Source organism: Bemisia tabaci, chromosome 9 (assembly GCF_918797505.1).
Source record: "Bemisia tabaci chromosome 9, PGI_BMITA_v3".
Taxonomy (NCBI): Eukaryota; Metazoa; Arthropoda; class Insecta; order Hemiptera; family Aleyrodidae; genus Bemisia; species Bemisia tabaci.
Genome location: NC_092801.1, coordinates 38,540,169 through 38,556,199, shown reverse-complemented (window position 1 = coordinate 38,556,199; position 16,031 = coordinate 38,540,169). Strand labels below are relative to the sequence as shown.

Here is a 16,031-nt window from a genome sequence, read left to right as displayed (position 1 = left end):
TGGGTGGAAAAAAATAAACTGGCTAAGGTTCACTGAACCTACGAATAAGTGCGATGAATGCTTCCCAAACTGAGTACAAATTAATAGATATATTTATTTAGAAAAGGGCTGAGCAATATGTATCATAGTATTTCAGTTTTTTCGACTAAAAGTTACGTAACTTTCGCTTGGTGTTAGGTGGGCTGTTTGTGTCGACACCGCTGTTATCAGGTCATATCAGTTATCTGAATTTCTCGCACAATTACTCTCGACAGAAAGATGAGGAGCTGGAGATTTTGCTGAAAAAATACGGACTACAGCTTCTCTAGGTAGAATCAGAGTAATTGGGCGGTAGACAGATTCTGTTTTGTGGCAGTCGCTCCATGACCAGGACTGTGAAAGTTTTAGACTGGAGCTGTTTCTCAAAATGACAAAATTAAACATGGAAAGTTTATATGCTTAGTAACGAGGGCTTTACATTACAACTTAAAATCTGGAATCAAACAATCGAAGATATGACGATTCCATGGAGTTTGTGCCCCAAAAACCCTTAAAAGTAGTGATCAACAAATGGCTTATTTGAGGTTATCACCAGCCTAGACCTGGCCTCACCTGGATAGATGTTTCAGGATTTGATTTTTGATAATCGATGCCATTTTGCGATCTCCTGCAAGACGAAATGCTATAGAAAAATTCCTCTCCGAAAATTATCGATGGGAACACCAAATAACAGCGCACATTCTTCGAAATGATAACACTACTGCAGTTGAAAAACATAACATGGATGTGGATAACACACACAACAGCAACACGTATTTCGTGATAATACACAAACACCATGCCATGACCCCATGCTCTCCCACCACCTGACTTATCACTCGCTCAGCTGTTCCCCTCCAACCCCTCCCTTCGCACAGTTTTTCCTGCTTTCCACAAATTCCACTTATGACTTCCCAATTTTCCAATTGAATTTTCCCCACCCGTTGCCGCTTTCCCTCAAGAATGTCACGGTGTTGTCATGTTGCACAAAAAAATGGACTACATTAGATTTTTATGCCACATCAGGGTGGCATGAAACGTAAGAAAGAAACGAAAGCATGGAAATTTCAGTGAAATATTGCATGAAATTTCACGATGCTGTGAAATATTTCATGTTTTTCAGGGGCTAGAGAATGCAACCCGAACTCGAACACACTAAATTAGAAGAAAGTCACAATTTTTACATTTTGCGAAACATGAAAAGGAACCGGTATATTTCAATATCTTTCATAAATTTCTGAAATTTCATGAAATATTTCAAGTGAAATTTCAAGATTTTATTTTTTCATGAAATTCTGCCACCCCGCCCACATCTCTGCATGCTCTCTGTGAAAAGTGATCAAGCAATGATCAGAATTTCAGAATTCAGATTGTGCAGTTGTGCACTTGGGGTGCCTTGGTGTGGCAACTAATCTAAAAATGGGGGTAAAAACTCAAGAACTATTGTGAAAAGTTGTTCCAGGAAACCCTCTTTAGGGATGATTTATTGCTCTAAAATTTAAGTAAAAAAGCGTTGAGTACAAAACTCTTGAAAGATCTACTTATGTTAGTCACTATTTTCTGAAGACCTTAATGCATAAATTTTATGAGACCTAAATTATTTTTCTCACTTAGAAAAATTACCGAAAGGATTTCCTGCAAAATTATTTTTAACAATTTTCTTAAGAGTTTTTAAACAGTGCTTTTCAGCGGTCACTGCTGATAGGACCACTCAAGTACTGTGTAAGAATATTTGCAATGAAGTATTACCTACAAAAAAAGTTGAATGAAAGACATTATTTTTGAAAGTGTCCCTCCCCCTTCACTCAAGGCCCACATACAAAATTTGCACACTACAGAGACGTTTCTGAAACAGAGATGCTTGAAAGTTCCTATCATGAAAAGTTCTATGAAACATTTTCATTAACTTGTCTTTTTAATTTAAAACTAGAGGATTTTTTGGAGTTATACGGTCTGAACTTCAGGAAAAATTCATCATTGAGACACTTCTTAGCCAAGAAAAGTAGTGCGGAGAATGCATTCTCAATAAAGATAAAAAAGGAGAAGTACAGTAACAAATTTTATTTTATTTTAAAATCAACAATTTTCTACAGCAATAAATAATTAAGATAAAAATAATACATCATCAATAAAGCATTCAGCTAGGATATTTTTCCTATCAGTCTGATGACAGTTGAATGACTGAGAGGAAAATCGCACAAGATAAACTGGCTGCAAGAATGCAGCATGTTCAATTCATAAATATATTGATGGAAACTGAAGCATAACATAGAAAGAGAAACAGAACATAATATTTAAAAAAAAAATACATATTATGTATGTATGCTGAACGAGGTCTCGTAGAACCACTTGATTTTAGGGTCCTTTCTTCACAAAAAATTGAATTATGAATGGCATAAGTGCAAAACCACATACCTTCGTTTGTTCTTGAAATCTTCCTTGATTTTTCTTTCATTCTATGCAAATTTCAAGCTCTAAAATTGGCTGATTTTTATTTAAAAAATAAAATAGGAGTGGAAATTTTGAAACAACGCAATAGAGATACATGGTTATGCACTTTGGCTATAGATATACGTTCCAGCAAGTAAAAAAGAGGAATATCTTGACCTGCTCTTGAGCACACCTGCGTTCACACATTGGAGTTATTTTCTGCATGTGACACTGTCAAATCATTTTCCAACTGTCACAAAATGAAGATCAAATTTAAACATTGGACAATGAAGGAGAGATATTAATCCAGAGTTTTAAAATTCTACAATGTTTAATATTATTTGTTGATTAATAACATACCTTAAAGGCTTTTAGATCCAAAGAACAGTTCTCCAACAGAATGTGAACAGCTACTGAAGAAATTTCAACGGTAGTAAATGCCGAAGAAAATTTTATTGCTTCTTCCAAAATTTTAAGCAAAACTTTACAATAACTCACTTCCAAGAGGAAAAATAATGGAATCAATTTTAAAAAGTGCAACTTTAATCAAGATTCAAATCTTGACTGAAAAAAATTTTCACTCAGTTGTAAACTCCTATTTGAACTAGGCGTTCAAACAATGAAAAACTGTGTAACCGCTAAGCTAATATATACTGAAAGATACTAAAAACGAACTTTTGGCCTAAATTTTATTCAGTTGCTGATAAAGGTTTTTCTTCAACCGTTCGAGTATCATATGTCCGTCTACAATACATTTTAAAATACAAATTTTCCTTCTTTCACTTTATGAGGTAGTACATGCAAAGTAAAGTAGTTATTCAAAAGGACATCATTTACTAACACAGATACAAGATTTTAAAAGGTTTTTGCATAATCTTATAGCAGTGCAAGGCAATATGAGAAAAAAGGGCTTGAGGAAATTGGTACTAAAAATTAGATTTAAAGTGCCAAAAGTTTTGAAATGAATTCTCCATTCTGCACTGTAAAAGTATCAATATAAAATTACGATTTGTGAAAAAGTTGCACTGTTTAATGCAAGACAAAACAATTGATAGCTAAAAAATTAACATCTTTAAAAATGGCATTGAAAGAGTTCCACCTTTTTTAAAAAGAAAAATAAATAGTCTATCGATGAACACTCTGCGCGTCTCTCTTCCTTCATTCAAAAATGATATACCCAGAAAATTCAAAGAACATATTGGTTCTTCTCTTTTAAAAAAAGTAAAACAATATCAGAGATTGTTAACCATCACAGAGAAGACTACCATTTGTCGACTGAAACCATCAATATTTGTTGTTCATTTGCAGAAATGGATTAGACATAAAAATTGTGTAGATTAAAACAAAAGATTCATTTAAAATATAGTTCCACATACATTTTTCTTATCATTCTTAATCTGTTTGACTGCAGTTTTTAACTTCCACTGAACTCATCTTGCTGGACCCAACTGCACACTGAGAAGCAAAAACATTCACAAAAACATTTCTTGTTCATGCTAATCTTAAGGTCTGTACCGCCAAGCTAAGGAGCGCCGTATGAACATTTGCAAGTTACCAAATTTCCTCCGATGCAACGTTTATTTTTTGGGAGATTTACGGATATTTTCTAGGATTTTCAGATAATTTAGCTCTGATAAAATTCTCTGGAAAATATTCACAGATTTCCTTGAAAATTCATACTTTATCTAAGAAAATTTACAACATCTGAAGACTCGTACAGAGTTTCCTCTTGGCAGGACAGTTTTAAATACTGCAGATTCTGAACCTTTTGCAAATATTAAAAACATTATTAAAATGGTAATACATGCATGAATGAATTCCAATTTTATTAATTGGAGATCAAAACTGCTTGTTGATTTTAAAATCAAACAATTTCAACAAGAAAATTCATAACAATAAAAACATTCGAATCCAAGTACAATTAACTTCTTTTAGGAAAAATAATTAAACATCATAATTAAAAAGAAAAACAAAATACTTAAAACAATGAAATTAGAAATAAATTAACAGTCTTAGAACTGGATTATGGGATACTTTATACACTTGAATAATTACATGACTTTAAAAGTTTCGAAATTCTTTTAGATACAACTAATAAATTAAAATCCAGTATTAGTGCTGCATACATACAAATTACATTTAAACATACATTTCTTGCTGGGAGGTGCACAGTAAATGACCCAATTTAACAGACCACAGGTCAGGGTTGGAAGTTAAGCACTACCGTAAATATTTCCTCAGCAAAATTTCATGCAGAATAAGTTAAAAGTATCAAAAACTTCCAAAATCAATTCAAGAGTGAGTAATGAACGATTCCAGTTCACGTGAAAAATAGTAAATTCAAATTTCTTCCTTTCGAAAAAATTTTACTTAACGTAGGCCAAAGCAGGGCGCATTCAGGTATTGAGATCAACTGAAACGTTAACCAAATAACTAAAGCTTCATTTCACACATATTTTTTTTCCTCCTCTGATACAAGGAACCTTTTACCTTGTCAAAAAAAAAGTGAGTGCACAGGAAAATTTTTCTATCGTAAAACATACTGAAATTAATTTGGTGCTCAATTCGACTCGAGAAGACTTTGATTCTTTTGTAAGTGGGAAGTGTGTGTTAACGTTGACAGGAACCATTTTTTCCTCATTTGTGATTTGAATTTGGAAATTTTAATTCTTTCTTGAATCGAAATTTTTCAATCGTTGACGTTAATTTTGGTGCTTAATTTTGTACCCTCTCTTGTGGTTCATCAGGGTTTGCTGACAAACTTGGACCTGCAAGCCAAACATCATAACATCATAGCTTACTTTCAGAATGACTTGAAGCAATAAAGCCTTCCGTTCCAAAAATATTTATTGATCTAAATCTAGACGTAATTAATATAAATGACATGCCTCTTCTCAAAATTTTACAAAACTGAAATTTCTTGATTTTATTCAGTTGCTAAAAAATTTGGTGGGCCTCGTTAAGCATCGAATGATTGTTTTCACACTTCATAAAAAAAATCGGCTGTATTGGCTGACAAAGATCATATACTAACTTCGAAGAAAATTTAATGCTGGATTACTCATGTTTCACAGCAATCAAACGTTTACTCCTCCAGGTCAGAACTTTGTTGCTTTGCAAGATAAAAGAGAATTTTGAAAAATTCCGTGTCCCTAATCAACATTAGTTGAATGGATGGCATTCTGCACCAAACGGAACCAAATTTTTAGGCTTATTTTTGAGAAACAACATGCCAACGGTTGATTTCTCTGAGCTGTTAAGTGCTTTCATAAATAAGCTAGACGTGTTGGTTCTTTCTCCGATTGTTCAGTCCAAATGTTCCAGATTGGAAAAACATGTAATATACATATAAATTCACTAATTGAGTAATTTTGTTTTAAAGATTTTATAAATCTAATGAAATTTGATAGAAAGAGAAGTAAAGAGAGATCTTAATAATTTATTCTCGACAAATTTTAGGAAGCATGGATCAATGAGTCAGTTAGGCTGAGGAAGGTTCCATTAGCAAAAAGTTGTTTCTTACAATTTTCTAACATGTCTCTCGCTGTCATAAAAAAAGTCATGAGAAAATACCTGTGCTCTCAGGTCACTTAATACTTTCAAATGATGCAATAAAACAAATGACTTTACTGACTCATTGCACCAACTGCAACCAATTGCAATGCATCATGCACTCTTATCTGATCAGCCAAGGCATTTTTACAGTAGAGATTTTTGTAATACGTGGCAAATATACATAAAATTACAATGGAAATTCATTAAAAACAAAAAGCTGAAATTCGGTGTTATTTACCGTTTACTTTGGGTTCGGAATTGGAAAGTTTACTATCAGCTACATCTCGGCATTGATAAAATAAAATATAACCAGTTTCTGATGATTTTTGGATGTCTGACGTTAGACCATAGAAATCTTCGATTGCTGACTGGTCGATTTTCTGCGGAAAAAATAAGGAAAAGTTAGTTAAAGTCAAGAGCTTAAAGGAAGGGCTATAATGGAGAAATTTAGCTTAAACTAAACAACTCTGAGACTTGAAACTAGGAGAGAATATTCTTCACAATCTAGGGTAATTTCACAGAGTGTTTAAAGGCTTTAAGTTGTTTAATTCTCTGTTTAAAAAAATGAAACGTGAGGGAAAATTAGGCAAAAAAAATCTGCTTAAATGACACATACTTTTATTACTTTGTAATAAACTGATTTTCATGGATGCAGAAAATTGTTGGCTCACCTACCTCAGCGGTTGAAATACCCTTTTTCCCAAAAATTTTGGGGGTGATGAACACTGTTTTGTTTTGTTTTTTGCTCTCAAGTTGATAATACTTTAATAAAAATTGCAATTTTTCTGCTGACACAAACTGGGCTTCTTAATTATAAGGCCCCTTTTTGCGGCTATTAAATGTTTTCAATCCATTATGGTCATTTGGTCAGGGATTTTTTAAAAACCGAGCTAACTCGGAATTTGAAAGGAAATTTTGAATCATCTTCAAAACAAAATGAATACTTACATCTACAACTTCATCATCAAATAAAAGCCAAAAATCGTGACTTTTAACTATGCTAATATAGTGACCTCTGTTTGGCCCACTTCCACAGTGGATTACAACTGCTACTAAATTGTACATTCTATCCGGATTAACAGCATCATCCGACTGAAACAAAAAAATTCCGCAATGTTGAAATTATGAAAAGTTTAGAGGCTTTCGTGAAAAGCTTTTCTTTGCATTAAATTCCTCAGGGTCATAAGAAGAGTTTATGTTCATATTTTGCTAGGCTTTGGCATTGTGTCTCATTCAATTAGTGGTGAAGCTGGAAAGCTTGAAGTCTTTGGTAGTCCAGGTATAATTTACACTATGATGATAATATTACTAGTGCTACTACTACTTACTAATACTACTTAAAACTTTAAACTGATATCTTAACGTTGTAAATATAAGAAAGTTATCAAAAATGAAAAGGTGAACTTAGGACATATTGGTGGGCAAGGTGTGAAACCACGCATCTCCATTTGCGATATTGCAGTCTTCCTGTCATATTTTATTTTTTTCTTTAGAAAACTAGACAACGAAATTCACTGAAAACTTCCTTGATTTTTCTTCTCTGTAGATAGAATATTCTGTATAAATTTCAAGCTATAAAAATGTCTTTTTTTCATTCGAAAAAAAAAAAAAATAGGAGCGGAAATTTTGAAACACCGCAATGAAAATACGCGATGTGCACTTAGGCCATCAATATGTAGATGTCTGTGGGGGAAAAAAATCTTGGCCTTATTGAAGCTTTTTCCTCTTACAAAGCAAAACTCATGACACAGGATTTCTTGTTAACGCTTTGTTTGTATCTAATTTATCGTTAATGGTAGCAAAACCAGACTTGAGGCTACTTATGGAATACAATTTCATTGCATGATCTTCGCGTAAGAATGTCAAGCTTATTTTATACTCGTAAGAGTTTGGGTTCGACTATATTCAATATAAAGGCCAAAGAAAAAAGAGGGGAAAAAAAATAGATGGTTGGACAAATTATCAAAAAGCTATTAGAGAACAATAACTTACACAGTTGAAAAGTCGAAGTTCTAGAGGAAAGACGACTCTGTGTGAAACTTTGATATGTCTATTATATTGCTCCATATACTTGAATCGTTTTAGATGCAGCGCTAGGATCATAGGCTGTTTTTTAACCCTCATTCGTTTCTGAAAATAAAAAAGAAAAACACAACTGGAAATTCAGAACACTTCTAAACTCAAAAATTTCGACAAAAAATGGGGTTTACTGAAGAAAAAATTAAAGCTACGACCTCTCTCAGGCATTGAAGGCACTATATTTCTTATTATAATCGATTTAACCAATATTCATGCCATGGGGGTCTTACAGAAGAGAGGGGACACAAAATGGCTTGAAATTCAGGGGGAAAAAAGAACACCCACAAGAAGCGAGATGGACGCAAATGAAATCCAAAATGGGCCTAAGGCTAAGGGATCAATTAAACCACTACATAATATGTTTTCTGTTTGAAATTTCACAAAAAAACGAACCGCATAAGAAGAAGTTTGAAAATAAAAATCTAAACAAGATGTCAGCGTTTACGATTAACATACGTTAAATGGCAATAATACTGAAAAAATTATTTATATCATCTAACTTCAATTTAAAGTAAACTGTATTAGGAGTACATACTTGTTAACATCTTGTGAAAGAATTAATGTCCCATCTGGTGTGACCTATTTCCTATGCAAAATTTTAAATAGTCAACAGTGACTTTTTTTTTAGTTCCAACTAATTTTGAGATAACACAGTATGAGTTAAAAAAATAAGAAGAAAAAAAACAGAAGAAAACTCTCTTACCTGCGCTTCTTGGTAGCTGCAACAATTATCACACTTAAATTTGTTATCACTACATAGTGTTTCTGTGTTGCTGAAACACTTTAGACAATGAGTTATACTGGTATTCTGATCTATATCTACTTGAAGATCAAAGAAATCTTCATCCTTGCTGCTTTTCTGAAATTAGAAAAAAAATTCAAGTTAAAAGAGCAAATCATTTTTCCGAACATCTAGTCTTACCTAATCTGCATTTACTTTCGGTAGGTAACCGCAGGTCTTTAATTAGAGTCATAGAGAAATAAGATCATGCACCAAGTCTTCAACTTGTTATAACTCAATTCTTGTCGGCTGATAGGACTAAGTAAGTTTTTACATCACGATCGAATCTAAAGGTGGCTGCCTCGTCATCACCTTTGTATTTTTTCTGTGGCTGATGTGGAATTTTAGAGCTACCACTGTTGCATTGATGTCTTGTACATATTTTTGTTTTCATGACTGAAATGGAGGAATTTGTGATTTTTCCCCCAATAGTAACCGTGCTTCACACAATTCTCCAATGATTGCTGGTCTGACTCTCACAGATCCTCTCTTGAATGAGAAGATACGGCTTAAAAAAAGTATATTGTTACAAGGACTACGTTCAGAACCGGCTATTTGGGGCGCAGGGCGGATACCTTTGAGACTTACACTTTACATTCACCAAACAATACCCCATCTTTTCCCAAAGTTTCAAGCTCCCCAAAAATTTGGGAAGAGCAGCAGGGAATTAAAGTTAAAAATCACCAAAATATTCGTGAAAACGACAAATTCTTCATCCTGAGGGATCACTGGAGCTCGCCTTATGCATGATTAGACGGCGACGTTTTGAAAAGTCTATTCAAACTTTTATTTTCTTATTTACGGAAGGATCATCTTTGATCAGACATTTTACAACATATAGAATTTAGTAAATTTAACATTTTAATAGTGAAATATGTTCTTCATACACTCTAAAATAAGGTTCAAGCATTCATATTCGTGTCAATTATTGCCACTCAAAGAGGCAGGTATGGGAACTGACCTTAGAAAACAGAGCAAAATCGGCCATTACAGAAAATGTCAACTTCAGGAGTCCAGGGGGCAAAATCGTTGGACAAAATCATTAGACCAACACTGAATTCACATAATATGGATCCTTAGGAACACATTCCCACACATCATTATGCAAAACAAGAGAACACCCCATGTCCCAGGTTTTACCCATTTTGTCCCACTAGGCCCTGCCGCATCTTCCCCAAAATTTTTGGAGGGCTTGAAACTTTGGGAAAAGATGGGGCATTGTTTGGTGAATGAATAGGGTAAGTCTCAAAGGTATCCGCCCGAGCCCCAAGCAGCCCATTTTGCACGTAGTCCTTTGAGTGAAAATTAAAGAGTCAACTTACGGTTTCACAATTCAGACACTTTGTCTCACTGGTAAGGACACCTTGGAATATTTCGTGGACCCACGTTGGTTCTTGTTGCGAACTTGATGAGTCGTTCATTTTTGATTTGGAATTATTTTGAGGCCGTTCCGCTGAGAAAAAACAGAGAGATCATCAACATTGATTGCAATTCAATTTTTAAACATACAATGGAAACAGATGATGAGCTTGAGAGATGCAAAAAGCTTTCTTGAAATACGAAAAAAAGCGCAAGGCAACAGAGTAAAGGATGAACGGCTCTCGGTGATAAAAATTCAATGAAATTTACTCCAGAGTTCTTCGTAGCTTCCGAATAAAAAATTTCCTGATCCTTAGCTTTTCCTGACTCCAAAAGTTTCGAATTCCCCAACTTTTTTGGACCATTGAAAAATTTCCACTTGGATATTTTTCATTTTAATTACGCTGGTTGCTGCTGAACACTGGTCGCAAAATTCTCACATTTTTGTCATGGAGTCTCTGACTTTCCTTGTTTTCCAGACAGTTGAAAACCCTGGACTCTTTGACTGTTCTCTTATGTGCCTACGAACATTCATTCTTTTTTTCAGGCAGGCAGACCATGTAAAAGCAGTATCGTCAAATCGAGATGTATGGCAGATGTTTATCAATTTATATTTTTACATTTTGACAAGACTCAAGTTCAAAAAATAGCAAGAGCAAGAAACTTAAACCAAATCACTAATACTACATTAGACTTGCACATCTCTCAGAACTGGTTTCTCCACCACACGTACACTCAAGCATGCTAGGTAAAGTATGTTGTAAGGTATGTTAATGTGTAAATTTAAGGGGGTTTTTTTTTGACAAGTATTGAGAGCCAAACCATGTGGCATTTATATATACTAATGTATATAAATAAAATAAATAAAGAAAGCCGGGATTTCCTCTAAATGCTTATCGGCGCGGGTCAGTAGCGCCCAACGCCAACTGTCATAAGAGCCCATGTTAAAAGTTACTTGCGTCAGGCGATGTAGATGCCTGATGCCAGTAACTTTTAACATGGGCTCTTATGACAATTGGCGTTGGGCGCTACCGACCCGCGCCGATAAGCATTTGTAGGAAATCCTGGCTTGATGGGTCAAATGCTCACATTTCTTGATCATCTGAAAACCACATTATTTCAGATATTCGAACAAATAGTTCAATTTCATGGATGTTTGAGATTTTTTTCTCTTTCCCCATAGATTTTAATTCCAATGGGGAAATCATGGGATAACCAGTAACCTCCAGCAAGAGTGAGGAGCATTCAATTCTAAAGAATTTAGGAAATTAGTCAAATATTTATTTCACATAATGATAAACAAAGAGCTCAATTAAATCAGAGTGTGTGAGAGGTTATTCTCAAGCAAATCCTTCATAATTTGAGAAAATTCCTCATAATGAACAGAAAATAAACTGACTGACCATGCTTTGAGAAAAGAATCAACTCTATAAATGCAAGTAGATAAACACTTGTATGAAAGATGCAAAAAAGGGAAAATACTCACATAGAATGACTTCATTAATATGGTTGATGAGAAAGTTGAGAAACTCATGGGCATCTTGTTGTAGATAATTGTCAAACTCCTCTGAAATTAGAAAGAAGACCAAAATACTGTGTCAATACTGTAATTTGGCTGTAACAATTTTTTGTCACAATGAACACACCGTTCATTGTTTGATCATGCCAAATGAAAAATTAATTTGGTATATACATATAATTAGTGGACAGTGCACCTATTACATGTGCCAGGAACATTTTCTGATTGAAATTTTGCAGGGAACACTATAGAGCCACTAGTTTTCTCTGCAACAAACTTATGGGTAGGGCTGTTCTATCGGTTGTCGGTAAGCACCGAAACAGTTCCGTTAAGAAAAAGTTACGATAAGAGCGCTCTTGCCGATAGCGATCAGAGTTTTCGGAGCTGGCAAAATAAGATGTTGCCATTTGTACATCTATTTTGCGCAGGCAATCTGATAAACCGACACACGGGGCAACAATGCATTGAGTGCGAGCTCTCAAAACTCCGATAAGGCCGGCTGTTGTTGATATCATCGCCACTGTCGGTACTGCCGCCAGTTTTAATAAGAGACGATGTCGATAGTGTTCCGGCAAGAATTCGTTTGAACACCCCACTTATGGGTAGGATTGCAAAATAATTTAGACAAGGTGTTTCTAAGACTTCTTCCTGACACATTCCGGAAAAACTCTCTGGCATTTAAAAATATGCCTGACAGTTAAAAAAACATTATTTTAAATCATTTTCATGCATTTGTTGTTTGAAAAATCAAACCCATTCTAAGGGCTTTTTTTATGCGGATCGCAGTGATTGGATCGCGGTGAACACGGTATTTTTTTATTCCGTTCCTCAGCGTGATCCAAGCGTTCCAGGTGGATCAGGAACGCTGGATCGCTCTTCCAGAGCTCTGATCCACTGTGATCCTAACCTAATGCGAGGAAGTTGCCGTCCCCAAAGAATCAAAACAATAACAAATCGAACCAAATTCCAAGTTCGGATTTTTTTATCACTTGGAACACTTGGATCGGTCCGGATCGCTCAGGATTCCGATCCAGAGCGTTCCACTGATCACCCTGATCCGCGATAAAAAAAAAAGCCCTCTAGAGAGCAAATAAAGGTGACTAAACAATTGTTCCCTAACACTCTTGTAATTTTCCCTAGCTTTTTAAGAGTCCCTGGCATTTCTCGGTGCTCCCTGACAGCAACCCTGTATCTAGTCAAACTCCATCCACTCAGAGGAGGAAGAATAAGTTAACACCTAAATTCTTTCTTCATTTTAAATTTGAAAATCAAAGCGATGTGAACTAAAAGTAAACAACTATGGACATTGAACATACCTTTTTCTTTCCTCAACCGAGCGATGAATTTTTTTGGTGCTATCGTTCCAACTTTCTTCTTCTGGGTCGCAATACTGTGGAACAAATCAGCCAAACAAGATAATAAAGTTTCTTTGGTTCGCTTGTTTTTTGATTTGTACTCGAGGACTTTCTCGCGAAACGGCTTGCAGAAGTACAGTGCTTGAAGTACTGAGTTGCTATAGCAGGTGTTGCCATACTGAAAACAATAATATCACATTAATGAGAGGTTGTTTTTGTAAGTAAAAAGGCATGAGAAGGCAGGAAAATAAATTTATTTGTGAACTTGGCTGTGCTAATTGTCCACTCCAAACTTAAAGAAAGAGGTACAGACCAATTTTTCAACTTTACCTTCCGTCCAAATAGCCCAAGAGAATAAGGGAATAAATCACCCAAATAGATGCAATATTTATTTTTATAAGTAGCCAAGTTCCATTTTACAGTTTATACGTTTGAAATAGTCTCATGTTGCAAACTATGTTTTAGGCATGTGTTCATGGTGGATATCGCTACTAATTTGGCTTAAGACTCAAAGTTTCTTTAATCTTTATGACTCATTAAATGAAATACATTTCAGGGGTCAATCAGTTCCTTGCTTTCCACGATTTAGAGCGAGTCCAAAAAGTGCTTTCACAAAAAGAGACTACTTTTTTTTTTTTTCTTTTTGGTTAAACGTTGCGAGGAATATTTTTTGAAATGGTAGTACCTACTCAAGAAGGGTGTAATCAACGCTCATTTTACCATTTCTATGCCGGACGTCCATCCTCCCTCCCCCTCCAAAATAAAAAAATCATACCAAAAACTTTCTATAATTTTTGTGCAAGCTTGGTTCGCAGGAACAGTATCAACATGATACATTGCATAATGATTTAACCGATATCTAGAAGAGCCCAGGATGAAACTCTTTCATTTTCTTGTGATTGTTTTTGACTTTCCTCACTTTCCACTTGAAAGAGCTGCAATTCTGAAAAAACTGAGGTAAAAAAAACTTACATTTATTAGTCCAAAGTAGTGCTCGTTGGGGGGAAACTGCTCCGCACCAATATCTCTTTCTAACTGAGAAACATTGGCTCCCTGAAAAAAAGGAGGAAATATTAGTAAAGGATCGACACCTTACCGACTAAGGGTGCATGATAAGTATCAACATAGTATGACCCATTCATACAGACCTCTACTAAATTAGAAAAATATAACTGTTTAAACTTTGCTTTCACGTAGGTAGCCTCTGGTTGACTTGAACATTCTACATAGTTATCCAAAGATTACGAATTTCTATATCCCTCCTCAGTGATAGGAGGAGATTCAATTCCTGGACTAATCTCCACAACAAGTCTAGAAAATTGGTACTTGGGTGCTACAGGCATCAGACGCTTAAAAAATAAGAGCTCAACATATCTGTAAGATACCCTTCCAATGTCCTGATTTCCACCCTCTCTGAAAAAAAAGCTGCCAAACGCAGTAACATCTGACTATTCAGAGGCGTTCACCATTTGCACCGATAAAAACTGAGCAACCCTGATCTACTTTGAGTAGCAACGCCTCTAGACATAAAGTGAGTGGACCTTCTGCTTTCGCTCAGATAAGAAAACCATCACATGAACTGAGGAACGATAATTCTTAGAGAAGAGTGACTGGCAGTTGGAAACAACTTTTGCGATAGATTTTCAGCCAGAGGCAAAGGATACTGGTTATTAGTGCCTCGTAGGGTGGTTTTGGAGGTTAGGTTGAAACTTTCACAATTTTCGGAGCTTCCTCGCACAAGAACGAGATGGGGATGAAGTTTTGAGAAGGTAGTTAAGGGTGGAGAGATGTGGGAAAGGATGATCATCATTAATGGCCAATAGAATTTAAAAGTAGATCGTTGGAGCAATGTACATTGATTCTGGAACCTACCATGTTTGAGGAGGAGCTAGAGGGCAAGACGCCGACGAAGTTACATCATAGATACGAAAAAGCGAGCCATCAGTTATTAAAAAAAGAGAGAAACTTTGAAACTTCACAACACAATATTATTAATTAATACAAACAGCTTTGGAAAATAGCCCGACTCTAATCAGTTTCACTTCACTTCTCAAGTTGTCGGTTGTTTTGGCTGCTTCTTCTTCTTCGTTTCTCCAGGAAGTGAAAGTCAACGCGCTCTATCACCCTAGATGGAAACTAAAATTTTTGGCGGGAGTTATGCCTGAATTTAAAATGACGCTCTTTTTTTGATCGAGCATCAACCTGTTAAGTTTCGATTCCTTGTCAACTTTTTCTGTCGATTCAACCCTTGTTGACATTGGTACTTTTTAAACGTTTGAGGGATAACAATTGATGAGCCTTTTGGGTTGATTTAAGATATCACTTGCATTAAATATTACAGAAGATAAGGAAACTATTAATACTTGCTAAGTAAGTAAAAAGCATTCTGTTAACTTAATGCCACAAAAGCACTCAATTTTTCTGTACAGTGTTTTATTAGACTGTATATATGCTTGAAATCTATAAGAATACTGTGAGAAATTTAGAAAAAATTTAATTCGGTATCATTAATTCACTATAAAAGGAAGGACGTCTCCGACTCAAGAAAAACACTGTCCTTTCCACTTGAGTGGGACAATTTGATAATGTTTGCACCATCAAATAAAGCTTACAGATTTTCACCATGTGCTTTCAAAGTGCTTAAAAAGAGAGAAAAGATAGTTTCTTCCTGTCCCACTCCTCTTGGGTTTTGGAAAATGAACACAATTTATACAATGAGTACTTGGCCCCTGTTTCAGTTTTGCAAGATTATATGTAGGTACTGAAAGGTGCTATTGTAGGTAATGACTTCTCAAAAATATGAGCAGATGAGACAAGCTGTAAGTATGTCATGTTAAACGAGTGAGCTACAAGTTGCACGAAGTGTGTTTTCACATTATGCATTTAATCAAATGGAGGGAAGGAAAGAAAAAGCAAACTGGTTTTTACATGAACC

General features: G+C 35.2%; 2 protein-coding genes across 3 annotated transcripts in view; both read right to left on the bottom strand.

Moving 5' to 3' along the window:
- LOC109034211 (bridge-like lipid transfer protein family member 3B) overlaps window positions 1-835 on the bottom strand; it is a 36,408-nt gene extending 35,573 nt beyond the window's left edge. The window contains exon 1 of one of the 2 annotated variants that reach the window (XM_072303988.1): window positions 592-835. In XM_072303988.1, coding sequence (XP_072160089.1) covers window positions 592-635 — 44 coding nt within the window. In that variant the 5' untranslated portion in view covers window positions 636-835. The remainder of the gene's footprint in view (window positions 1-591) is intronic. The other variant, XM_072303989.1, reaches the window with a different exon arrangement.
- Window positions 836-2,064: 1,229 nt separating this feature from the next.
- Usp12-46 (Ubiquitin-specific protease 12/46) lies at window positions 2,065-15,175 on the bottom strand. The gene is made up of 9 exons (XM_019047313.2): window positions 14,969-15,175; window positions 14,069-14,149; window positions 13,058-13,274; window positions 11,709-11,789; window positions 10,186-10,316; window positions 8,786-8,941; window positions 7,996-8,133; window positions 6,952-7,095; window positions 2,065-6,383 (listed from the first exon to the last, which is right to left on the bottom strand). The coding sequence occupies exons 1-9, from the start codon at window positions 14,969-14,971 to the stop codon at window positions 6,234-6,236; spliced, it is 1,101 nt and encodes a 366-aa protein (XP_018902858.1). The 5' UTR covers window positions 14,972-15,175; the 3' UTR covers window positions 2,065-6,233.
- Window positions 15,176-16,031: the final 856 nt, after the last annotated feature.